General features: G+C 59.7%; 2 protein-coding genes across 13 annotated transcripts in view; one reads left to right on the top strand and one right to left on the bottom strand.

The window, feature by feature from the left end:
* Positions 1–298: 298 nt before the first annotated feature.
* LOC138070237 (collagen alpha-1(I) chain-like) lies at positions 299–8,540 on the bottom strand. Its single transcript, XM_068961377.1, has 10 exons — positions 8,123–8,540; positions 7,630–8,018; positions 4,970–5,239; positions 4,379–4,787; positions 3,853–4,016; positions 3,168–3,298; positions 2,757–3,074; positions 2,479–2,564; positions 1,545–1,779; positions 299–530 (listed from the first exon to the last, which is right to left on the bottom strand). Exons 1-10 carry the CDS (start codon positions 8,538–8,540, stop codon positions 299–301), a joined length of 2,652 nt encoding a protein of 883 aa, XP_068817478.1.
* EBF3 (EBF transcription factor 3) overlaps positions 8,539–11,763 on the top strand; it is a 115,826-nt gene continuing 112,601 nt past the window's right edge. For all 12 annotated transcript variants that reach the window (XM_068961851.1, XM_068961857.1, XM_068961854.1 and 9 more), the window contains exons 1-4: positions 8,539–8,672; positions 8,778–8,934; positions 9,298–9,361; positions 10,061–10,116. In XM_068961851.1, the coding sequence (XP_068817952.1) occupies positions 8,539–8,672; positions 8,778–8,934; positions 9,298–9,361; positions 10,061–10,116 (411 nt within the window). The remainder of the gene's footprint in view (positions 8,673–8,777; positions 8,935–9,297; positions 9,362–10,060; positions 10,117–11,763) is intronic.

Below are 11,763 nucleotides of genomic sequence, written 5' to 3'. Positions count from 1 at the left end.
GCTGATTTATGAAAGGTGCTTATTTCTCTGGTATGGAGGATTTTATGTTCTCCAGGTGAAACCGAGTTCACCCAGCTCTAGCGTAGATTGATGTTTTAATAAAAATAAATAAAGGCGAAAAGCTAGCCTGGTCTTTGGGGACATCGAGTCTCAAATCGCAGAGTTAGACTAACAAATCAAATTGCATTATCTTTACATTTCATATCTTAATCGTGTGCCTAAAAATCACAAGCAAGCCGGAGAGCGCCCTCATTTCGAAAGTTTTAATATAGTGCTTAAAAGTTGGAACATCTAGCAATCAATGTTTCATAGGCAAACTGGCACGGGGAGCGCGGTGTAATTGTGATAAGTGGCAGGCGTCGCGGAGCGGGCTCGGGGCGAGCGCGGGCGGCGGCGGGAGGCGGCGCGGGTTCCTCCGGGGAGAGGGTGGCGGCGGCGGCGCCCGGAGCGCGCGGCGCCCGTAGATGGCGCCCTGGCCCCACGCTAGGCTCGGGAGCCGCGCTCCGCCGGGCCGCGCGCGGGCGGGGGAGCTGGCGGGGGCGCGGGGCGGGCGCGCAGCGCGAGGCTTCGCACTGGCGGTGGACTTGGACCAGGGCCGCGCCGCACAGCGCAAAAAATCTCCAGCTTATTGTTGGCGTCGTTAATTTAAGGCCTGAGCAGTATTGGGGGCGATGGGGGTCCTTGAGTCTGGGATGTCCATGGGAGCCTAGGGTCTGCCCTGGAGAGACCCCTATCTGGCTGCGGCCCTGGCCTGGTGGCCACTGCGCAGCTCCAGTCCTGGCTCTCCGCGGGCGCGAGGCCCAGGCTGGGCCCTGGGGTGCAGATACGCGTGGGTGTGGGCGAGGGTCGGCCGTGCGGCGACAAGGACGCCAAATTCAAAGCTGCCCACCGATCACTCCAGAGGGCGGCCAGGACGGTCCGGAGGCCACCCGCACCCCGCGCGGGACGCACTACCCGAGCCTGCGCCGGCTCTGCCGCCGCGGCAGCTAGTGCGCCGCGCTTTGCAATGTAAATTTCAGCGGGACAAATTGCTTATTAATAGTCTAGAAGAGAAGCGGGTTTTTTTCTTTCTTCTTTTCTTTATCTGTTTTTATTTCTGCATGCCCCCCAGCTATGCCCTGGGCAGCCTCGCCGCCCAGCAGTTTCCTCTTCATTTCAATATCCTAAAGAAAATGCAAATTTCCACAATGTGGCCTTTTTAAAAAGTTAAATTAGCAATAGCTTTAAGTGACTCCATTAGTATGGAAAACATACACGTTTAGTGTGAGAATAGCTTCCCTTTCACAGGGCTCACTCTGGACTGTACATTTAGCAGACCCTCGCATGGGGAAAGAATCTAGTCGCTGCCAGCGTGTCGCCAAAGGCGCACCCCCGAGTGGCCTGCGCTGGGCTTCCGGGGAGAGATTGCCCCGACTCCGCGCGCCGCCGCACCCCGACCGCCGGCTTGGATCCCTTAGAAGTCGCGAGAATGAGGGCGAAAGGGTTTGTGCAGGCGGGAAGGGAGGCGGGCTTGACACATTTCTGTCCAAGAGCGGTGTGCTCACCCTGCCTTCCCAGCCTCTTTGTCCGGGTCCCAGCAGCTCAGATAATTAAGCGAGCGGACTGAGCGGGCCTGGCCGCTGTCACCCACCTCCACGCTTTTGCGCAGGAGAAGGGATGTGTACACGCTCCCTTGAGCAGCGGCCAGGGCGTGGACGAAGGTCGGGGCAGAGGAGGGCGTCAGTGGCGTGCCAGCCTGCTCACCCGCACCCCTTGGCTCCACCACCCCAGCTCCCTTGCCTGGGTTGGCAAACCCGGTTTTCAGACCAGAGTCTCAGTGGCAAAGTTTTGCGCTCCGTTGGCTTCCAGATGAGGTGGTGCAGTCCCGCCATGGGAATCTATCTGCCCCGCTTCTTTAAGCCAGTGGCAGGGCGCGCCAACCCCGTCCAGGAAAGAGTTAAGATTTATGGTGTGCCGGAGAGGTCTTGTTAGGATGTAATCTGCATTTTTAAACTACTGCGTAATAAAAAGTGAGAAGTTTTGAGACACCTTTCTTGATTATACCTTTGGTGATACTTTAGGTTTTACATTTAATTTGCATTTTGTTCTTAGTGAATATTGAAGTCTTGAGTGGAGGATTGAATTTTATTAGGACATCTGGACTGACAATATCAAATCAGACACCAGTGTCCCAAAGCATGCTAAAATTTCAGAGTTAATTAGAACGCAGTGTGTTTAATTAAAGCCAATTATAATATTTGAAATTATCTGATCGATCGGTGTTTCTGCAGTTTGGGTCTGTGGAGGTGTTGATTGGCGGACTGCGCGCGCCGTTTCGATCTAGAAACTGCTCTGGGGGAAGTTTGCTTTGTAAACTGGCGGGGCGGGCGCTCGCGGAATCCGGTCCGGGGCGCTGGCTCGGGCTCCTCCTGCCGGACTGCCTTGGGGCGCCGCTGAAGGCAGCTCGGGAAATCCCAGCTCGTTGCGAAATCTCTGTACCTTTTCGGATCCGAGGGACCCCTGGCACGCACGAGCCGTCTTTCCCCGCTCTGATGCGCCTGCCGAGCGTGTTGCGAAGAGGCAACCTTTAAGGTTGCAAGGTGCGTAGGGAGACGCCCCACTGGCGGAGAGCGAGCGTGTGGTTTCGGATTCTCGCTCCCACCGAGGAGCTCCAGGGATTGACTCAGAATATGGGGTTAGCCAAAGTGACCGGAAGGGCCGGGGGAAAAGTTAGGACCAGGGGAGAGGAATTAACTGTTTTCTTTCTAATTTCGCACTCTGCAAGAGCCGAGGCGCGCTCGGCATCCTCGGGCCCGCTCGGAGCTAGGCTTTCCGGGGAGGCAGTCGAGAGCGGGCCGGCTGGCTTCCGCGGCCCCGCAGGGCCGGGCAACTGGGAGCGCGCGGTTCCCTGCGGGGAGCGGGCTCGGTGCTCGCCGCCCGGCCTTATACCGGGTGCTCGGGCTCGTCCTGACTTTGCAGACACACGTGAGCGGCAGTTAGGACCAGGCGGCGGGCGGACGGCTCTGCGCGCTCCTGGGGTCACCGGGTCAGTGAGGCCTAGGTGCGCCGGGCGCACAGGACCCGCGGCCCCGCCGCTGCGGGCTGGCGGGGAGCGGCAACGGCCACCTGCCCAGGCCTGGGTGGGAGTCTGGGCGGCTCGGCTCGCGGCGGCACTCTGCTCTGCTCACCCCAGGAGGCGCTGTTTGTCAAACTTGGCCGCCTTGACAAGAGGCGCCTGCACCTTCTCACTTGGAGTATCGAGCCCTTCTCGGTCCTTGGGGTCGGCCTGGAGGAGCCTGACCCTTCCAGAGTGACCGGGCTTGAGGAGGCGGTGAAGAGATCAGGGGTCTGAGACCCTCCGATGTTCGCTTTTTAGCTGTGAATCCTTCCAGCCAGGCCTCGCGCCTTCAAGCGCAGGGCAAAGGAGCCCGTAGGAGCGCCCCGTGTGTGCGGGGCAAGATGCCCAGTTACTTGCCTCCGAGGGCGGGCGGGAGGCGCGTCCTGGCTTGGGTTCTGTCTCCACAGCCTCCCTAGAACCCCGCAGCCTCCGTCCCTGTCCAGCCAGGGGGAAGGCGCGGTCCCTGGGCCTGGAAACCTCCCCAGACTCTGGCCCGGCCCCCTTGGCGCGTCGCTGAACAGGTTGGGGTGGCCTGAGTGCGGAGCCCCGGCTTTCCCGACCTCCCCAGGCCCACCGGCCCACTGTACCCCCCACGGTACAAGGCTAAGCCGGGGCGCACTCAGGGGCCGCGCCCCTGACCCACACCGGGCAGGGTTTGCGAGTGCCCGTCTGCGTCACCTCGCCCCGCAGTGCGCGGGACTTCCTAGGTGCGCCCTCCCAGGATTACTGTCTTCTCCGGCTCTCCCAGCCCCTACGGCCTCCCGCTCGCCAGTGCCCAAGGTCAGTCTGGCTCTCCGCTTTCGGGTTCTTTTCCCGAGCTCTGCCTGTGGCGCCGGGCCTGGAGCGGGGCTGGAGGCCGGGTCACCGGCGCGGTCTGAGCGTGACCCCCGGGCGCGGAGGACGTGGGGGCGGGCCGCGCCTGCAGCTCAGCACTGGAGGCGGGAAAGCGAACCGTTGGCCTTCGGCGCGTGGCTCCCACTCTTTCCCGAGGGCTCTGAGGGGCACGGCCGCACAGCCTGGGCCCGAGGACACCGGCCCTACGAGGGAGCCGCACCCGGCCGCGCCCAGCACCCCGGATTCCTCTTAGGCATCGGCTTCCAGGAACCGTGGCCCGGGCTTTTCAACGCCGGAAATGCAGTTTCTGACTCCTCGGAAGGCTGGTAGGGAGGGCGGCTGGCTCCCCGGGCTCGGCCGAGAGCCAGAAGGGGCATGCACAGAGTGCCCCCTGGACACGGGTCCAGCGCGGACTCAGAGGCCGGCCGTGCACCCTGGGACCCCAACTTGGCCGAAGTTTCTGGATGGCTCGGAGGCCGGCACCAGCCTGGCTCCCGCTCACCAGGCCCGCACCACGCGGGCGTGGAGGACCTGGGACGGGGGAGACGCGAGGGGGAAGTTCACGCCTGGCGCGCGAGGAGACGCCCGCCCCCTCCCGCGGGTGGGTAGTGGGCGCGGGCGGAGGGCTGGGCGCGCGCGCGGCGGCCTGGGCACGGCGCGGCGGCCCGGGCACGGCGCGGCCGGCAGGGACGCCGGAGCGGGCCTGGGCGCGGGCGCCGCGCGGTTGTACCGCCTGGCCCTGCCTCCGGTGGTGCCGCGGGTCAGCGGCCAAGCGCGGCCGCGGCCCTGCGCCCTGCAAGCCACTCCCCGAGCGGGGCTCCAGGGGCTGCGGGCGCTGTCTCTTTAAGGTCACTGCCTGCTCCGGCACGACGTGGGGAGGACAGCTGGGCACTGGCCATCTGACTGACTCCGGCGTGACATCTGGGAGCCCACTGGTGTGTGGCACGCGAAGCGCTTGATGCCGCTATTTAAATGCAAATGCGAGGGGGCTCATTGAAGCCTCTCCCCGTAAATCCGCACAAAAGGAATACTTCCCACCCTCCGAGGAGGAGGAGGCGACGGCGGCGCGAGGGCCACCCGTGCAAATCGCGTTGAGCGCGGGGCCCTGAGCGGCGGTCGCCGCCGTGGCGGCCCGCGGGGTTTCCAGCGAAGGTCAGGCCCCGCCCGGGCCGGCCCCTGGGCGTCTGTCTGGCCCCTGGGAGCGCTCTGTGCGCGGAGGCTGGACCGGCGGTAGCGGCGGGCCTGCGCAATTTCCACAGTGTCGGCCTGTCCCCCCCTCGGCGTCTCCTGCCGGGGTACTGGGCGCCCCTAGGTCCCCAGAGAGGGAGAGGGGCGGGGCAAGGCTCCCACGGGGGGCGGCGGGCGCGGGCACGCGCTGCAGCCCCTCTCTGAACATCCGGGATGGGCCTGCAGCCCCCTCCCCTCCCCGGCCTGGATGCTGGGCCCCTGGCTCCTCTCGGCCGCTGCTCCCCCCCCCATCAAGGCGAACCCCTGGAGTGGGGCGAGGTGGGGGTCGAGGGCACTGCCCTCCCAGGCTGCTCCGCAGCAGGCCCGTGTGGAGACCCTGCCCGGGTGGCGAGTCCCTGTGCCCGCAGCTCGCAGCCAGCAGTGGAGTGACAAAAAAGATAAAGTTGGTGAATGATAAAGACCGTATTTCCCACGCTTTGGGTGCGGGACCAGATGATCTAGAAAATGAGCTGAAATGGATTCAGCCTCCGAGCCTGTTGTGAGAGCAGCTGACGCCCCCATTTCGGGCCAGATGGCTGCTGAACACAGATTTGCATTCATTTTCGCTTAATATCGTCCAAAATAGTGGGGCAGCTGCATTTGTTGTCAAAAAGGTTTAAAACCCCTTTTCTTTCTGGGGCAGGATCGTTACCTTCTGTGATGGGCTTATAGAACTTTTTTTCCCTCTTTAGTCAACAGTATCAGATTTAGAAGGATTTGTTTTTAAACCTTCTAATTTGGTAATCAGATTTAAATCGCCTTGGCGCGTGTAATCTGAATTAAAGATACTGTAAATGATTTTAAGCATGATACTTTCGTTAGAGCAAAGAAGGGGGCACCTCCAGCCTGGGCCGGGCATTTTAGGAAGTGTGCTACAAAGGAAGCATTGTTTCCTCTTTCCGACTTCATCTTTTCCGAACAGGCACTTTGCATAATCTGACAATAACGCTTGCCTGGGTGCTTGCCTTGCGTGAGCCCCCGAAGCAGCTAAACATGCAGAGACAAAGCCATGTCTCCACCCCACCCTCCACCGCTGAGCAACTTTATTTTGCGTTGTCCCTCCACGAAGAAAGTGTTCCCTCTTCCACTGGGTTGGCTGTGGGTGGAAAGCGCTGGGCTTATTAGGAATACAGAAATTTTCTTTTAATTTATCGTGAATAGTTTCCATACACTTTGATTTAAGGTTATTAACATTCTATAGACAGTGGCATCTTTAATATGTGGCGATCGCTTCTAAAGACTAATCTCATTACCCTCAAATAGTCATAAAATATGATTTTATTATACTTACGTATTTAATTAGACGGCCGGCACCGGAATGGATTTTGAGATGGGACTGGCGCAACAGCTGTGGTAATTCACTTATCTTTGGCAATAGTCATTAACCCCCAACACCAGCAAAATAGATTGCTTTCCAGAACTGCTTTTTTCTCACCCCTTCCAAGAGGCTTGGGGGTCCCCAGATAAGGTAAATCGGACTTCGATTTTCCCTATTAATTAAAATATTAGCGTACACACACTGCCAATTCATGAAATAAAAGGAGTGCCACCCCAGACCCGGCGTGAAGAGTCTGTCCTGCGACACACTTGCACCTTGAAACCTGTTTTTTTTTGTTTTTGTTTGTTTTAATCAAAAGGGCCGGATTTCTCTCGGCAGGGAAGGGCTGGGACAGCTCCCGGTAGTCCCCTGGGCCCCCGCGCCGTGTCACGCACAGGTCCTTTCGGTGGGCAGTGCTCCTGGGCGCCGAGTCCAGGCTGCAGGAGCCCGGCCGCCGGGCCCACGCGCTGCTCGCGCCCCGCTGCCCTCCCGATTCCTCGAAACCAGGTCTGGAAAGTCGCGCGCCGCGCGCTCACCCGGGCTCAGCGGCACCGAGGGCAGGACCCGGGCGCCCGCAGCGTCTGCTCGGCTTTTAGAGCGGCTGGCGCCGGGGAGGTCTGGTCACTGCGCGGGCGCGCAGCCGGACACCGGGCCCCGGGTCGCCGGAGAAGCCGGGCGCGCTTCCTCTCCGCCCAGGGAGCCCGGAGCCTTCTTTGTCACTCGCTGCGCCTGAGGACAGGCCGGGGGACGGGGTCTCCGGTGGCCACGGGGAAAGAGCGCGCGCATCGGGCAGAGCCCGCCTCCGACGTGGGTGCCCCAGCCCGACACACTCGGTGGCCTCCGCCGGGGCGGAGAGCTCGAGCGCCCCGCGAGGCCCAGCCGGGGGCACATCGGCCCCCCCACCCCCAGCAGCCTTCGGTCGGCTTGCAAACCGGGCTGAACTGCGCGCCTCCCTTGGCCGGGGAGCCCTGACCCACCCCTCCAGCCCCCGCCCCGGCCGGGGTGCTCGCCCCTCCAGCTCCCTGTCTGCGGCCTGCCGGCTTCTACCCGCCTCCCGCTCTGGGCCGTCCCGGGGCGACCCGCGGCCCCTGGCGTGTACGGCCGGCGTCTGGGCAACTGGGGGCGCCCCTGCGTTTTACCCTCTCCTCCCCACCGTGCTTTGACTTGTGTGGCTGATGTCGGGAGGAGGGGTTGAGGGGCCGGGCTGCAGCCGCGCACTGCCTGTCTGTCTGCTTTGGAGACTGATTTGGGCGAGGAGAAACTTCCTTGGCGGCGGGTGGGCGCGAGGAGCCGCGGCGCGCGGCTGGGGGCGGCGGCGGCGCTGGGCGGCGGCGGGGCTCGCGGGGCTCGCGGGGCTCGGGCCGGCTCGCGGCGCCGTCAGGCAGTCAGTCGGCGAGCGCGGCGGCGGCGGCGGCGGCGGCGAGGGGCGCGGCGAGGGGCGGCCGCTCCCATATATGGCGCAGGCGCCGCCCCCCGACGTCACCCTCTGACAGCGCCGCTCCCGGGGGCTTCGAGTTTTGGCTCCCGGGAAAGGGTCCATTCCTCGGGGAGAGAGGGCTGAGTTTTGTGCGCCTCCGTCCGCTGCGCGCGCCGCTCCAGGCCCCGCCGCGCCCCGCCTGCGCCCGGGACTGCGCCGCGGCACTCACTGCCCCGTTTATTTGTCTTTGGAGCAGGCGGGCCGCGCCAGAAGCGGGCGATCCCGCAGTGCCCTGCAGCCGCGGACGCCGCCTGGCTAGGATGACACCACGTTGAGCGCGCCTGCAAACAACAACAACAACAACAAGCGCCGCCGCGGCCGCCGCGTCCTGCTCCTCCGAAGCGCCGCCGCCGCCGCCGGTGGAGCCGCCGGTGGAGCCGCCTCCGCGCCCCCGGCCGTCCGGAGCGCCCAGCCGCCGGTGTATGTCGCGCCTGCCCGGGACGGGCTGAAGCCGGCGGCGGGCCGGACCGCAGGCGCCGAGCAGGGCCAGCGCGGCCAGGGCAGCCGCCTGCCGCCGAGCCCCCCAGCGCCGCTGCTCGCGGAAGTGCTTTCGGCCGGGAGCGGCGGCCGCCGCCAGCAGTTTTCATGTTTGGGATTCAGGAGAATATTCCGCGCGGGGGGACGACCATGAAGGAGGAGCCGCTGGGCAGCGGCATGAACCCGGTGCGCTCGTGGATGCATACGGCGGGGGTGGTGGACGCCAACACAGCCGCCCAGAGGTACGTACCGGCCGCCCCCGCGCGCCCCGGGCCCGGCCCCGCCGGGTCCCCGCGGCCGGCCGGCGCCGCGCTCCTCACCGGGCCGCTGTCTCTTTCCTCCCGCAGCGGCGTGGGGCTGGCGCGGGCGCACTTCGAGAAGCAGCCTCCTTCCAACCTCCGGAAGTCCAATTTCTTCCACTTCGTGCTGGCGCTCTACGACAGGCAGGGGCAGCCGGTGGAGATTGAAAGGACCGCTTTTGTGGACTTTGTGGAGAAAGAGAAAGTAAGTGCAAACACACAGTCACACCCTGCGGCTTCCTAGAAGTGGGAGGCAGGCGGTGCCCCAGCGCGGTGGCCCCGGGTGCCCCCCTCGGCGGCGGGGACGGCTCGGCCAGGCGCCCCTGCCGCCGCCACGTGCGGCCGACCGGGCCCGCGGAGGGCTGGGCAACTTCTCTGCGCCCCCGGACTCACTCCGGGCGAGGAGGGCGCTGGGCTTCCAGCAGGAAACTGACATCAGCGCGCTGCTCCCGGCTACGAGTCCTGCCTTGTGTGAGGCCGAGGGGCCTCGGTCGTGGAGGGGGACCGAGTGCGGTGGCCGCGCCGGACGCCAGGCGCACTAAACGCAATTGTTTATCGTTACTTTCAGGAGCCCAACAACGAGAAGACCAACAACGGCATCCACTATAAGCTCCAGTTGCTCTACAGCAACGGTAAGTGGCGGCGGCTGCGCCTGCATTCCCGCCCCGCTGGCTCGCTCGCTCGCTCCTTTTCCGCGATGCTTAAAGAACGTAAAGATTTCGAGATTAAAATGACACGGATGTAAACATGAAATCTTCTCATGGCATAGAAGGAAAACAAAACACAAACGATCAATAAGTCGATGGCGCTTCACATGATTAACCGGCCCGGCTTGAAGCAGACAGTAAAAAGGGGGTCGATGTGAGCGCCAGCAGAACATCGCTTTTAAGTGACTTTTTTCAATTTCGCAAATTAATGTTAATTATTGAGATGGGGGTAGCTCTGTACATCGAGCACAGCTTACTTCCTATGCACGGATTTTTAAAAAATCCTCGAGAGAGACTAGAAAGAGTTGAGACTCTCACTTAATTTCCATTTTGTGCTTTCTGTTTTCTAAAAATAAAGGAGCACATGGGCCCTCCCGGTTCAGCAACCAGGCCTGCTCTCAGCCAGGCAGAGTCCTTTGCCCCTTTCAATGCAAACCCTAAGAGTCTCAAGGTTCTTAATTAAGAAAAAGTAAAAAACGAGTGACTGGGTTTTCTTTCCTGCCCCTGAAAGGCATGCCTAAGTTTTGCTGCATCACCGCAGCAGCAGTCCTGAGCTACCCACTTCCTGTGCCCCCGAGTGCCCTCGATGAAGTCCTGATGAGAATTTGTCCCTGTTTCTTGCAGGAGTCAGAACCGAGCAGGATCTGTATGTTCGCCTCATAGATTCAATGACCAAACAGGTGAGAAAGTTGAAGCCTCTTGGACTAGTTTTCCCTGCTCAGCTGGGGCTGTCCTGGAGTTTCAGGGAGGAGAGGGCTGACAAATGGATCTGGTGTATTTGTTTCTCATTTAGTTTTCTTGACATGCTAATAAGAATTCCCTATTTATTGGAATAAATGAAGCGATTGGTGAAATAGTTTATGTTGTCATTAGAACAGGACATATATGCTTTATTAAATGGCTTGTGATTGGAATCAAATTCTGTCTGAATTAATCATGGTAATTAATATTTGACAGAAAAATTTCAAGATCTCTCCCTTGTATATTTTTAAACGTTTCTCTCTCTACTTGGAATCATTTCATTGATTTTTCCCCCCTGTAACAAAGGCAACTAACTCCTTTCCAAAGCCCATTGAGTTGGAGTTGATTAGTTCATTTTTTTCTCCCTTCCAGTGTGATGGCCTCCTAACAGGAGGCGTGCATTTGGATTTAAAAGTTAAATGTGTTGGGGTGAAAAGTCACCTTGTTCTCCTCTAGTCCATCTTCACCTCTCAGCCCCCCAGCTCCATAATTCAAACTCTGAGCTCCAGGGGTCACCCAACCCCGTCCACTGCTCTGGGGGCAGCGTCTCATCCCTTCCCACTCTCTGTCATACCTTGTAAGTAACATAATTACAAGCAGTTCCTTATTAAATTATTTAACTTGTCTTGGTCAACTTTTCCCATCATAACCTGGCTGTCAGTCGTGTGATTAAGTGCAGGAAAGCGCTTCGTTGCTTTTTGACGTTGTGCAGTCTTGGGCTGGTTTTGTATTGCGTGGTATGTTGTTGCTTAGTTGTTTTCAAAGATTTTCCCCCAGTTTTCTTAAAATAGCGCTGGGGGAGGAGGCCAGTCCAATTACTCAGTGAAATCCGCTTTGCACAGGTTGATTTAAAATATGCTTCCAAACTGAGCTTCACACTTAGAAATGAAAGTGGCGTCTTCCGTTTTGATGTTAACTTTAAGAATTGTGAGCCAAGTGGAAAACTCTCTCATCCTTCTTGCAGCCCAGCACACATGCTTCCTACTGTCTGTAGGGCAGTTAGTTTTCAGATTTTACTTCCCTTTGAAAAAGTTTGTCCTTACCTAGGCAGCAAGCTTGCTGGATTTTAGTGTCTGCAGTGGTAAAACAGTGTGGTTTTCTCTTAGAGTAAACCAGATCTGACAGGTAAACTATGGTCTTTCCGACAAAGGCGGTGGAGGCGGTGTGCCCTTGGGTAATTATTTCACTGGGATTCAGTGAAGCCTCTGGAACTCCGGCTCAGCGTGGACAGGGTGCTTTTATTTCCTTTGTATATAAGGGTTGAATGTTTTGGGAAATCGCTGTGTTCTAACGAAGAGGTTGATGCAGGCAGCGCTGAGTTTATACACAGAGGAGGAGGAGGTTTCTGTTTTAAGTGCACTTTTATTGTTCATTTATCCCGTACCTTTGCAGGATAAACAGATGAAAATAAAGGCATTTAATCTCCTCTCACTGACGGAGATTGGGGGGGCAGGGGAGAGAAGGAAAGAAATAGCCCAGTAACTGATCAAAGAGTCAATGGCGCTGAACCGACAGTTTATGGATTTCTGTTTGTGCTACAAAATAAAAAATAAATCAAATATAAATACGGGGATCCATCCGAGGAC

Source organism: Capricornis sumatraensis, chromosome 23 (assembly GCF_032405125.1).
Source record: "Capricornis sumatraensis isolate serow.1 chromosome 23, serow.2, whole genome shotgun sequence".
Taxonomy (NCBI): Eukaryota; Metazoa; Chordata; class Mammalia; order Artiodactyla; family Bovidae; genus Capricornis; species Capricornis sumatraensis.
This window is presented reverse-complemented; position numbering and strand designations above follow the sequence as displayed.